Below are 13616 nucleotides of genomic sequence, written 5' to 3'. Positions count from 1 at the left end.
TTATTATATTATGCTACTTGGTCTGTGTAGTCATGCAAACATTTGTTTGTTGAGCAAGTAGTTTGGCCATTTTCTGCCGTTTATTATTCCTAGTCATTTCTCCCATAGGCGACTGAATCGAAAGTTCTAAGACAATCGCGAAAACAGGCGCACTTCCGCATTTTAGAATAAGGTCAATACAATCCAAAGGCATTACTAAATTAATGAATTTCCAGCAAGTGGGAAAATAATTCATGTGTTTATTATAATACAGTAAAGAATGAAGTGCTTGTGCTTTGATGCTCTTTTTGAGAACACTCCCTCTAACAGATGTGGAGGAGTTTGTGATTTTTTTTGTGGTCATTTAAACATAATAAGTTAAAAAAAGCTTTCTAACAAACTTTAGTCCTTTTCTAAACACAAACAAAACAGTCCACGCAGATCAGATAGTTTTCCACTGGATTTGGTTGAAAGCAGAACATTACAAAATGTTTTAAACCCTTTAATAAAATGAAGGGCAGCACAGTAGTGCTGTTGATAGCTCAATCGCCTCACAGCAAGAAGGTCGCTGGTTCGAGGCCCGGCTGGGTCAGTTGGCATTTCTGTGGGGAGTTTGCATGTTCTCCCGGTGTTTGCGTGTTAAACTGTTTTGCTCCGTTTTCCCCCACAAGTATAAAGACATGTGGTATAGGTGAACTGGGTAAGATAAATTGTCTGTAGTGTATGTGTGTGAATGAGTGTGTATGGATGTAAGTGGCTGGAAATAAAATTAAAAAAAATAAAAATAAAATGGGGTATGATAAGGATTTAGTTGTAAAATACGCGGCCGTCATAATTTAGGCCCTGTGTATTCCTAGAATTAAGATGACATTTTAATAAGGATCAAGATACACAGCAAATTCATTGGTGTTAAATTTCCAGTGTTGTGGTAATTCAGAGTAAAGTGTTAAAATTCTAGAGTTAGATAAAGGTAAAATAACCCTCTCTGCGTTGGAAGCTGATTTGCCTCCTTGTCATACAGAGTAACATGTATCTACCTTTGTAGAAAACCCTTGTATTAGAGAAACTAATCAGAGTGTCTGAAATCTCGCCACACCCTCATTCACCTGGCCCTTAAATTGGTCAATTAGTTTAGTCCACTAGACAGAGTGAATGACCACAAATAAGTGAATTCAGACACCTGCTGTTGAACACCTGCTGTTAACAAGCACAATCACTGAAGGAATAAGAAATTGAAGGAAGAAATAAAACTACAGACACAGCCTCACACCAAACCAACTGAATTAAAACAGAGGATTAAACAACTCCATTAAATAATAGTATAAGCAGCTTCACTGATACAGTTTGACTTCATTTCTGTAAGAATATTTGACATTGAACAGAGGTTTAGATTTTTTTATTAAAAAATATTTCATTTGACCTCACCATCATGGAGATCAGAGGCTGCTTATTTGAGCTCTTGAAGCTTTACTCTTATATCCAAATGTTTCTCTGACTGTTATAGCTGTGTTTCTAAAACTCATCAGTTATAGCAAGAAAGGTAAAGAGAAACTCTACTGTTTGTGCTTGATTGTTATAGATAAAATTTCAGGTGTTTAATAAGTTGATTCATAAAAATATGCAAATATAGTTATAGAAAATTCAACTAACAATTAGGATGCAATTAATAGTTAGAGTGTCATGCACTAAACATTTAAGTTCCAGCTTGCTCTGTATGACACACAGTCATCAAGAATCAACATATGAACCTCAACCGTGGTTGCTAAAAAAAAAAGCTGCATGGTTCATGCCGCAATGCATGCTGGGTGCCAGCATAGTACAAAGCTCCCAGCATGCATTGCAGCATGAATAAATTATGCAGCTTTATGTTCTTACAATCTCTTTCTTTTCCTTTATTTTGTGTTGTTTTTGGGAGGTGATATTTCAGTAGTGTTTTTTTTACTTGATTTTTATTTTTTGTTTGTCACCATTATTGAGATTCAAAGACTAATTGTTGATGTCTGGGTGTTTTTAAGTTCTGCCATAGATCAAACATTCTCATTGTGAATTGTATTTTTATTTTATTGGAGCTTCAGTGGTTTCATTTATGTAGATTATTTATTTCTCACACATAATTAATATGATCTTGAGTTAGAAAACAAGCAGGAAAGGAAGGCTATGATATCATAAATAATCTCTTCAGACTGACACTTTAATTTTCTTTCGGCTTTTCCTGCTATATGTATAAATAGTGCAATTAACACAAACTATAGCAGCCAAAGTAAAAGCCATTTACAGCAAGCAGTTGAAGAGCCCGACTAAAGCAGACTCTGTCCTCCATCGTGGTGACTTCAAATGAACAACAGAAATTTCATTAAGAGCTTTTGTTCACATGACAGAAATAAAGTCAAAGGTCAGTAATAGGTGAAGCTCCATGATGAGTTGTTTAATGTGATGAGTTTTTTTTAAAGATGTTGAAAAATAAATTTTTTTATTGTGTAATTTGTTTTATTTTTATTGATTATTATTTTATTTAGAGTTTTTTTTCTCAGTTGATTTCATCTTTGGTTTTGGCTTGTGTTTTTCTTTCCTTCGGTGATTCTGCTTGTTAACAGTTGTTCATCAACAATTCTCAATCCTCCTTTAATTAGACACTTAATTGTCTCATTAACTTCATCACTGTCTTGAGTGTTCAGCCCTCTGTAGGGAGGACACTAGTTAGGATTTTGCTCTGGAATTTAAGGCTTAAGTGTGTTGGAATGAAAAATACAGACTATGGGATTTGTTTTTAACAGAAATATACTGGAAACTGAATTTACGAATGTAAAATGTTGAAAACAGCAGATTACTGGCAACCACTGCTGCCAGTATTTTGACATACATTTAACAGATATTTTACACAATAAGAGTTTGCTAATTAACACTCTGGGTGTTAAAAATTTTAACACTTTCAAAAGTGTTATTTTAACACTTATAGTGGTTCCCATATAAACTCTGAGGGTGTGTTAATTTTAACTCTAAGGTAGTTAAATCTATTAAATCTAAAATTTGCAGTGTGAGATCGATAAAAAATACAGACTGTTGAATGTGCTTTTAACAGAAATATTCTGTAAACTGAATTTATGAATGTGAAAAACAGCAGATTACTGGCAACCACAGCTGCTGGTATTTTTCCGTAAAATCTAAAAATGAAAAAAAAAAAAAAGAAAAACAGCTAAACAGTTTTTGTGTTACCATTGTGGAGGATAATAGCGTCTCTGTTCAAGTCCAAGATGAACTGATAGTATTTGATGTTATGCTGCATCTTCTTTTGTTTAAAGGTAACTGTGTAGTTACTAATGCAGTCAAAATCTGTTTGCTAATTGCAATCACACATGAAAACATTATTGCATCTAAAGACTTTACATTTTTGTGCACTAAGCTATGATTTTGTAAACTGAACATTGTATTAGTTCATGAAATATGGTTATTTTTTGTAAATTTATACAGTTCTATAAAACTTCCATGTTTTTCACAGAAAGCTTCTGGCAACCACAGCTGCTGGTATTTTTTCGGAAATTTAACAGATATTTTATACAATAATAGTTTGCTAATTAACACTCTCTTGGTGTTGACAATGTTAACACTTTCAAAAGTGTCATTTTTAACACTTATAGTGGTTCCCATATAAACTCTGAGGGAGTGTTAATTTTAACTCTAAGGTAGTTAAATCTACTATCTAAAATTTGCTGTGTAGTAAGATATTTGGACAATCACAAGTGGACAACGCTAAATACTGTGGTAAACAGAGTGAAAGATTCTGAACTTGTCCTTGCTTCCCCCTTTCAGTAGTAGATCTCATTCTGTCAGTTTTCGCTGTACTCAAATGGCCTCCACAGTTACCAGATCCCAATCCAATAGATTGCCCTTGCGATGTGGTGAAACAAGAGATTCTCATCATAGATGTGCAGCTGAAAAATCTGCAGCAACTGCGTGATGCTATCATGTCAATATAGACCAAAATCTCTGAGGAATATTTGCAGTATCTTGTTGAAACTATGCCAAGAAGGATTAAGGCAGTTCTGAAGGCAAAAGGGGGTTCAACCCAGTACTAGTAAGGTGTACCTAATAAAGTGGCCGGTGAGTGTATGTACGTGTGTTAAATATTTTAGCTGTAATTTATTTTATGGTATTATATACGGGCATATTAAATATTTATATGGGTGTCCAAGAACGACTTCAAATAATTTAAATTATTTTGTCTTTAATTGATAAAAATATTCCTATTAGATATTCAGGTAAAGTCTAAATTATTAATCCTCCTGAATATGATTTTTTCTTTTTCAAATATTTCCCAAATATTGTTTAACAAAGAAAGGCTTATTTCACAGTATTTTCTATATTTTTATTCTGGATAAAGTCTTATTTGTTTTATTTTGGCTAGAATAAGAACTGTTTTTATTTTTTCAACATTTCAATATTATTAGCCCCCTTAAGCAATATATTTTTTGTCAATTGGCTACAGAACAAATCTTTTTTATACAATGACTTGCCTAGTTGCACTAAATTGCCTAGTTAACCTAATGAACCTAAAAAAGTCTTTAAATTGACCTTTAAGCTGAATACTAGTATCTTGAAAAATATAATATTCTTTAAAGAATAAGAAGTAAGAAATCTGTCTAAGACATTCATTCATTTTGCTTCGGCTTAGTCACTTATTTAACTGGGGTCATCACAGCAGAATGAACCCCTGTCTAAGAAATGATAATTAATATTTTCATAACTGTGCGAATAATACATTATAATGTTCAGACCATATTTTATGAATAAGTGTATTATAAGCAGACAAAATGCAGAATATATTAATCCCAAATAGGTGTTTATTGTCAGGGTTGTGATAACAGAAGTGACAGGTGAGTACAGCAATTATAACAACCTTTGAGGGAAAGCCTGATCAACTGATTGTTTTTTTTTTTTTTTTTTAATAGATCAATTAGTCTGGGAAGCAAACTCTGAGCAAAGATGAGGACGATGGTGGTGTTAGCCAGGAGCTGGTGAAACCTAGAGAAGGAAGACAAAGACCTGTAAGGAAATGTAGGAGACCTGGAGGGAATCGTGAAATCGGGATGTATTCCAGCAAGGCAAGGAAAGCATAGGTTTGAGTAATGCACACTGAAGGCTATACTGACTGACGAGAGTGCTAGAGTGATTAGTGATGAAGAATTCTGGTGATTGGGTTACTTTTGCTAAATGCAACATTTCGACATTTCACTGAGGTGTTGTATGGAGTTCACCCAAAATATCGCTATCAAAATAATAAATATTAAAAATAAAACTCAAATGTGATTAAATGATAACAGACCTTTCATTTTTGGGTGAATATCCTTTTAGCAAAAGGATCAGGCTATGAAGAGACTTTCAATAAGAATCTGCTCCTGATAATGGAAACAGTCTTTCATTGTGTTGAATTCAAGTCTTAGAATGTTTAAGCTGGCTGTGTAGTCTGTACCCATGTTAAAGAGCCCATATTATACATGAAATAGGGTCATATCTTGGTTGTATGTCTTATTGTCTTATATGCATGCAAGGTCAAAAAACACTTTCATGGTCTTATAATCTGCATTTATTTTTACCTAATTATCCCAGCGACTCCTGTATGAATCGTCCAGTGATTCATTTGTTCCCAAACCCCTCCTTAGCGTGAAGCTAATCTGCGCTGATTGGACCGATGACAGCCTGTTGCGATTGTCAGAGAGTAAAATGCCCAACAGCTAATCAGCAATATAAAAGTAATCACAGTTCATACACGCTCGATAGTGTAGGCGTGGATTTTTAGCTGCCAGTGGGTCAATGTAAATACAGACTATGGATTTGAAAATTCAGACGATTAACTATTTTATTGAGCAAAAACTCCAATAACTGTCGAGGAGATATCCTAGCTTTTCTCACTTTGCTCTTTTTACAGACACAAACACACATACACACATTGCCCTCGTCCGCGCACACACACACAAAAACACACACACACCTCCGGGCGACGACGCGCGCACGCACACACACAAACACACACACATACCTCCGGACGACAGCGCATGCACACACACACTTCCCTCGTCCACGGAGCTCCGTAAACAAAACAGCACACGTTGCGTTTTTAACGTGACTTTGCACGCGATAAGAAAATATATAGCCAATTAACCTGATACAGTACACGCGGTTACAAGTAATAAATCACAACTAAATACATTTGCAAGCTAGAGTCAACGAGGCAACAACTTTAATCGCACGAACTTACACTTGAGAAATGGAGGAAGAAACCCATCCTGACGTCCATCAGTAAGTTACTCTTTACTGATCCTTCCTTTAACAAACGCTGATAAAGTATTCTTTGTAGCATGTAGTTTGCTGAAGTTTCCAGTAGTTTCCAACTGCTTGGTTATTATGCTGAGGTTTCATCTTTGGGTAGAGACTCGATAATATCCATCTGCAGTGTGACTTCAATCGACCGGCATGTTTGTGTGCGTGTGTTTGTGGGTGTGTGTGTGTCTGCATTTCTGCTTCACAGGGCGGGGCCTCAGGTTTGAAATCTCCCGGGTTTGTGCGTGCACGTGAATAACTTGGTTTCGTTTGTACGTCATGGCGAAACACCTAATGAATCGGTATCAAGGCGACTCGTTTGAAGCACTATGAGTCGACTTTTTTATAGATGAATCAACCGTTTTAAACACTGTATTCTTACAGATTTAAGCCTTAGCTGGATACTTCACTTCACTTAGAGCTGTGTTACACACTACATGGAGGGGAATTTTCAAAAACCCATAATATGGGCTCTTTAATATGTGCATTTTGACACTGAATTCCCTCTATCTTTCTATGGAAAAAAGATGAATTCACAACATTTAAAAACATTAAATGAGCCACTTTAAAAAAACACAATTGACTGAAAAACCTGAAATTTCGCTTAGCCATAATACATAAGCTCATTCATAGACCCTCCTGTCAATAAGATTAGAAAAGTGGTGGGGAAAATGGACAGGTGTAAACAAAACATGGTGTAAACAAGAGTGTGTGTCTTTCGTCAGAGAATTCACATTCATATAAATGTATGACGCCAGAGAGTAATGAAAAGAACTGATGCCTGGGGAATTGATTCTGTCCTCTGTTCTTTTCAGTCAGGATAAAGAAAGTGTTGACGGCGCTGGCTGAAGCAGAGAAAAGGAAATGCATTGGAGAAGCAGAGGCCGGTTCCATTGAGGCTGTGGGTAAAGCTAAAGCAGAGAAGATGAGGCTCAAACCTGAGGACTATCAGCAGTACGGGGAGGCAGCAAAAACCACAAATGCCCTGGAGGCTCTGCCAAAGGTCTGTGGAACTCTGAGAAACAAATCAGACTGACATTTCACATGCACCCTTTTTCCTACTTTGTTTAAGGAGATAGAAGGGGGAATTGGACACATAAATTGTACAAGATAGTAAGTAGGGTTGTGACGGTGAGGAAATTTCCCCACCGGTTAATCGACACGTGACAACACCTGTAATACTGGTATCACCGTGGGAGTGGGCGTTTCTTCATTTCCTCTTTTTTTCTGCTTTTATATAGCTTATAAAATGCGTTTGTATAATACTTTCACTTTCAGTTTTGCGGGAATTGCCAATTCGGCGTCAATTGTTTGAATGGACAAAAAGGAAATTACAAAAAAAAAATCCCTGTTATTAAACAAAACATAACTTTTATAAACATAACGAATAAAACACAACAATGCTACAGGCTGAAAAAAACTGGAAGTTGGAACCACACAAATAACAACCATAAACGCCTTGTTATATATTAACAGCTTAGTCCTTATGAACAATCCGTTTATAAAATACATTATTAACGAATCTATAGGCTATTGAAGAATAAACCGAATATGAAATATGATCCTTGCATAATGATCACAACTAAACAAGCAAGCACTCATTTTATATATAAACTATATAAAAAATGTTAAGAATTGGAACATTTTGTAAAAAATCTAAATACTACAGGCTAAATAAAAGCGCCTCGTCAGAGCTAAACATCACCGCACATGTGTCAGTTTACAGCTTCTGGAAAGACCAGACAACCTATACAGATCACACAATCTCAATAAACAACATGTAAATGTATAAATATTTCGATAAGTATTGTTATAGAATATTTATAACTATATGATCTTGCTTTTTGGTTATGTCAATACAGCTTTGATCTCTCTACAAGCGGTTGTTACAGGCGCAGCATAAGGGCGTCTCACACTGTCAGTGGCGGAATACAGCACTGGCAAGACGTTTTATTATTATTTTATTTGTTGCAGATTTGCGCGTTGTTCCTTTTAAAAAATACCTTTTATTTTTTAAATCTCTCAAGTTAATGTTGTCTATCGAGTAACTATCGAGTCCCTCGGATTGGAGTTCAGTGCGCAGTAAGACTATTGACCAACCGCCCTGTAAGTTTAAACACTACAGGTCCACAGCTCTGGTGTGGTATGAATTACATGTTTTAAATGACAGCGAGATATGCTACGTTTAGTTTTTATTGCAAAATATACATTATAACCCAGTACACAATAAAATAATATGTTTTGAATGGCTTATCTATTGACGGCGTATATAGCCGTTAATTAAATAGGCTTAGCATATTTTCATTAATATTAAAACACATTAATACAAATTAGCCACCCATTGATTTTTTTTTCGTTTACGTATATTTTTATCAAACAAAAAATTTTTCATTTTCAATGCATTTTTGACAGAGTTTGTAAAGGCTTCAGCTATTCTACCTGTCAGCTGCACCTGCCTAAGTTTTGCAGCTTGACTTGTGTTGCGGCTCGATGTCTGAATGAGAAAGAGAGAGAGAGAGAGAGAGAGAGAGAGAAATCAGTCCTCAGATTCGATGTGTGGCCGCACGTCTCAGTTACTTTATTGCTATTTTTTATATTGGCTCATCTAAATAAACTTTTCATATATTAAAAGCCGAAATATTGCCAGACAGAAGATCAACTTTCGGTTTTTGAAGAGAGCGTCCTCAGTTATAAAAGATGCGCTCATGTCGGCCTATTCATTATGGATTTTTTTTACATTAAACACATAATCAAGTGGAAAAAAGAACAGCTGAACTTCGGAAAAAGTGCTCACGTTGGCACGAAGTTTCTCTGCAGTTGGATTGTCAATGGCGCGGCATTTCTAAATCACTCGTTTTAATAATAAAAAAGAAAGATATTTATTATTAAACATTGTGAGAAGATGGTCGAGTGATTTTTTAAAAATGAGAGTATGCTTTGCGTATTTATGGCCATTGATCTATCCACGACCCACCCATAGTTAAACATGAATGTGCGCGTATAAATAAGTTATGATTCCAGATACTGCCACCTTTGTCAGGCAAAGTTTGCAGATTGCCTCATTAACGTCTTCAGGTTCTCTTATGCATTTGGTTTGAACCCAAAATATTGCCAAACAGGCGCTTTTGCATTGCGTTTTGACAATAAATCGTCCGCCATCCTCTTTCTGTAAATTCGACTCCTCTTTTCTCCTCACGTGGTAAATAAAATATGACGCACTGTAGCTATGTTTAGATTTTAATTATAGAACATACTCTCGTTTTAAGTCAATTATTTATAATTATATTTTCCATTTATTTCAAATAAATGTTTAATTAAAAAAAAAACGAATAGGCTACTTAAAAAAAACAAATGTGGGGACGGTGTCACGGAAAAGTGATGTCACCGGTGTTGCGTCTTAACACCGGTATCACCGTCAACACCGTCTATCGTGGCAAGCCTAATAGTGAGGCAGTCGTTGTTCATAAGATATTTGCCAGATTTAAAATCAAATCAGTTCTGTTGAAGTCAGTTTCAAACACTTTTCCAATAAGATGCCTACGAGAGTGTTTGTTTGTTTGCTTGCTGTCTAAAAAGTCATTTTAAGAAAACATTAAGGCCCAATCCCAATTCTACTCCTTAGCTCTACCCCTTACTCCTCATTTTGCGCGTTCATGTGAAGGGGAAGGGTTGTCCCAATTCTCTTAAGCTTGAAGGCGTCGGGCTAGGAGGAAGGGCTAGATGGGGGCCTTGCCGCGGGCCTTGGTGCCAATTAAAAGTAAAGAAAATAAGTATATTTATATGGACAGATAAGTAACTAGATAGAATAGACAGGAATATATTGATCTGTGCCCCGCTGCACACTGCAGAGTGTAGACGCGAAAGGCAAATGCCTGCTCTCCGCTTCTGCTCTCTCGCGCCTGACAAATAAACACCTACGTTACACAGAGCCCAACATTGAAGTTTGTAATTGGGTCAGCCCAATGTCAATAAAGAAAAGAACCAATGGGCTGCAGATTATGTCACATGGGCCGCTCTTTCCAGAAAAGAAACATCTCACTTTCAGAGCGTGACAGCTCACAGGACCATGACAGCTCGTCAATCACTTAGGGAGAAAAACATGACAGTCTGCTGTGTTTTATAAGAAGATGATCAGCCCGGCCCAAAAAGTACGTCGACCCAACGGGAAACTGCCCGGTCTGCCCCTGGCCACAACAGGAAAAAAAAAAGGCAACTGCGTTAATTGCGTTAATTTTTTTTAACGCGTTAATTATTTCAAATTAATCGCATGCGTTAACACGTTAATATTGACACCACTAATATAATTTTATATATATATACACAGCAAATTTTAGATAGTAGATTTAACTACCTTAGAGTTCAAATTAACACTCCCTCAGAGTTTATATAGGAACCACTATAAGTGTTAAAAATAACACTTTTGAAAGTGTTAACATTGTCAACACCAAGAGAGTGTTAATTAGCAAACTCTTATTGTGTAAAATATCTGTTAAATTTCTGAAAAAAATACAGCAGCTGTGGTTGCCAGAATCTTTCTGTGAAAAACATGGAAGTTTTATAGAACTGTATAAATTTACAAAAAATAACCATATTTCATGAACTAATACAATATTCAGTTTACAAAATCATAGCTTAGTGCAAAAAAATGTAAAGTCTTTAGATACAACAATGTTTTCATGTGTAATTGCAATTAGCAAACAGATTTTGACTGCATTAGTAACTACACAGTTACCTTTAAACAAAAGAAGATACAGCATAACATCAAATACTCTCAGTTCATCTTGGACTTGAACAGAGACGCTATTATCCTCCACAATGGTGACACAAAAACTGTTTAGCTGTTTTTCTTTTTTTTTTTTTTCATTTTAAATTTTACAGAAAAATACCAGCAGCTGTGGTTGCCAGTAATCTGCTGTTTTTAACATTCATAAATTCAGTTTACAGAATATTTCTGTAAAAAACACATTCAGCAGTCTGTATTTTTTTATCGATCTCACACTGCAAATTTTAGATTTAATAGATTTAACTACCTTAGAGTTAAAATTAACACTCCCTCAGAGTTTATATGGGAACCACTATAAGTGTTAAAATAACACTTTTGAAAGTGTTAAAATGTTTAACACCCAGAGTGTTAATTAGCAAACTCTTATTGTGTAAAATATCTGTTAAATGTATGTCAAAATACTTGCAGCAGTGGTTGCCAGTAATCTGCTGTTTTCAACATTTTACATTCGTAAATTCAGTTTCCAGAATATTTCTGTTAAAAACAAATCCCAAAGTCTGTATTTTTCATTCGAACACTTGTAAGCCTTAAATTCCAGAGCAAAATCCTAACTAGTTAATGAGACAATTAAGTGTCTAATTAAAGGAGGATTGAGAATTGTTGATGAACAACTGTTAACAAGCAGAATCACTGAAGGAAAGAAAAACACAAGCCAAAACGAAAGATGAAATCAACTGAGAAAAAAAAAATCTACATAAAATAATAATCAATAAAAATAAAACAAATTACACAATAAAAATGTTATTTTTCAACATCTTTAAAAAAAACATCACATTAAACAACTTATCATGGAGCTTCACCTATTACTGACCTTTGACTTTATTTCTGTTATGTGAACAAAAGCTCTTCATGAAATTTCTGTTGTTCATTTGAAGTCACCATGATGGAGGACAGAGTCTGCTTTAGTCAGGCTCTTCAACTTCTTGCTGTAAATGTCTTTTATTTTTGCTGCTATAGTTAGTGTTAATTACACTATTTATACATATAGCATGGAGAGCTGAAAGAAAATTAAAGTGTCTGTTTGAAGAGATTATTTATGATATCTTAGCCATCCTTTCCTGCTTGTTTTTTAATTCAGTATCATATTAGTTATGTGTGAGAAATAAATAATATACATAAATGAAACCACTGAAGCTCCAATAAAATAAAACCAATATTTACAATGAGAATGTTTGATCTATGGCAGAATTTAAAAACACCCAGACATCAACAATTAGTCTTTGAATCTCAATAATGGTGACAAACAAAAAAATTAAAATCAATAAAAAAAAAACACTACTGAACTATCACCTCCCAAAAACAACACAAAATAAAGGAAAAGAAAGAGATTGTAAGAACATAAAGCTGCATAATTTATTCATGCTGCAATGCATGCTGGGAGCTTTGTACTATGCTGGCACCCAGCATGCATTGCGGCATGAACTATGCAGCTTTTTTTTTTTTTTTAGCAACCACGGTTGAGGTTTATATCCTGATTCTTGATGACTGTGTGTCATAAAAAGTAAGCTGGAGCTTGAATGTTTAGTGCATGACACTCTAATTATTAATTGCTTCCAAATTGTTTGTTGAATCTTCTATGAAGAGCAGCAGAATGCCAGTAGTATTGTCCCATGCAGCTTTAATTCAACTATATTTGCATATCTTTAAGAATCAACTTACTAAACACCTGAAATTATATCTAGAAAAATTAAGCACAAACAGTATAGTTTATCTTGACCTTTCTTGCTATAACTGATGAGTTTTAGAAACACAGCTATAACAGTCAGAGAAACATTAGTATATCAGAATAAAGCTTCAAGAGCTCAAATAAGCAGCCTCTGATCTCCATGATGGTGAGGTCAAATGAAATATTTTTAATAAAAAAAATAAACCTCTGTTCATTGTCAAATATTCTTACAGAAATGAAGTCAAACTGTATCAGTGAAGCTGCTTATGCTATTATTTAATGGAGTTGTTTAATCCTCTGTTTTAATTCAGTTGGTTTGGTGTGAGGCTGTGTCTGTAGATTTATTTCTTCCTTCAATTTCTTATTCCTTCAGTGATTGTGCTTGTTAACAGCAGGTGTTCAACAGCAGGTGTCTGAATTCACTTATTTGTGGTCATTCGCTCTGTCTAGTGGACTAAACTAATTGACCAATTTAAGGGCCAGGTGAATGAGGATGTGGTGAGATTTCAGACACTCTGATTAGTTTCTCTAATACAAGGGTTTTCTACAAAGGTAGATACATGTTACTCTGTGTGACAAGGAGGCAAATCAGCTTCTAACGCCGAGAGGGTTATTTTACCTTTATCTAACTCTAGAATTTTAACACTTTACTCTGAATTACCACAACACTTGAAATTTAACACCAATGAATTTGCTGTGTAGATAGATAGATAGATAGATAGATAGATAGATAGATAGATAGATAGATAGATAGATAGATAGATAGATAGATAGATAGATAGATAGATAGATAGAATTAACAGCATGAAATTAATTAGCTTTTATTTTGAATTAGTTTGAATTTGATAGCATTAATTTGTATGTTGTTGGCAT

At 34.9% G+C, this 13616-nt stretch overlaps 1 protein-coding gene across 21 annotated transcripts in view; it reads left to right on the top strand.

Moving 5' to 3' along the window:
* LOC137495521 (flotillin-2a-like) overlaps nucleotides 1–13616 on the top strand; it is a 41300-nt gene that overhangs the window by 1834 nt on the left and 25850 nt on the right. For 13 of the 21 annotated variants that reach the window (XR_012406263.1, XR_012406267.1, XR_012406265.1 and 10 more), the window contains exon 3: nucleotides 7110–7297. Coding sequence is in view for 4 of the 21 variants with exons in the window: in XM_073951352.1 (XP_073807453.1) it covers nucleotides 7110–7297 (188 nt within the window). In the remaining 17 variants the exon portion in view is untranslated. Of the gene's footprint in view, nucleotides 1–4925; nucleotides 5094–7109; nucleotides 7298–13616 lie in introns of all 21 variants that reach the window. The other 8 variants (XR_012406259.1, XR_012406258.1, XR_012406256.1 and 5 more) reach the window with 2 other exon arrangements.

The sequence above is a fragment of the Danio rerio genome, chromosome 5, assembly GCF_049306965.1.
Source record: "Danio rerio strain Tuebingen ecotype United States chromosome 5, GRCz12tu, whole genome shotgun sequence".
NCBI lineage: Eukaryota > Metazoa > Chordata > Actinopteri > Cypriniformes > Danionidae > Danio > Danio rerio.
Note: the sequence above shows the minus strand (reverse complement) of the source record. Positions and strands in the feature narration are given on the sequence as shown.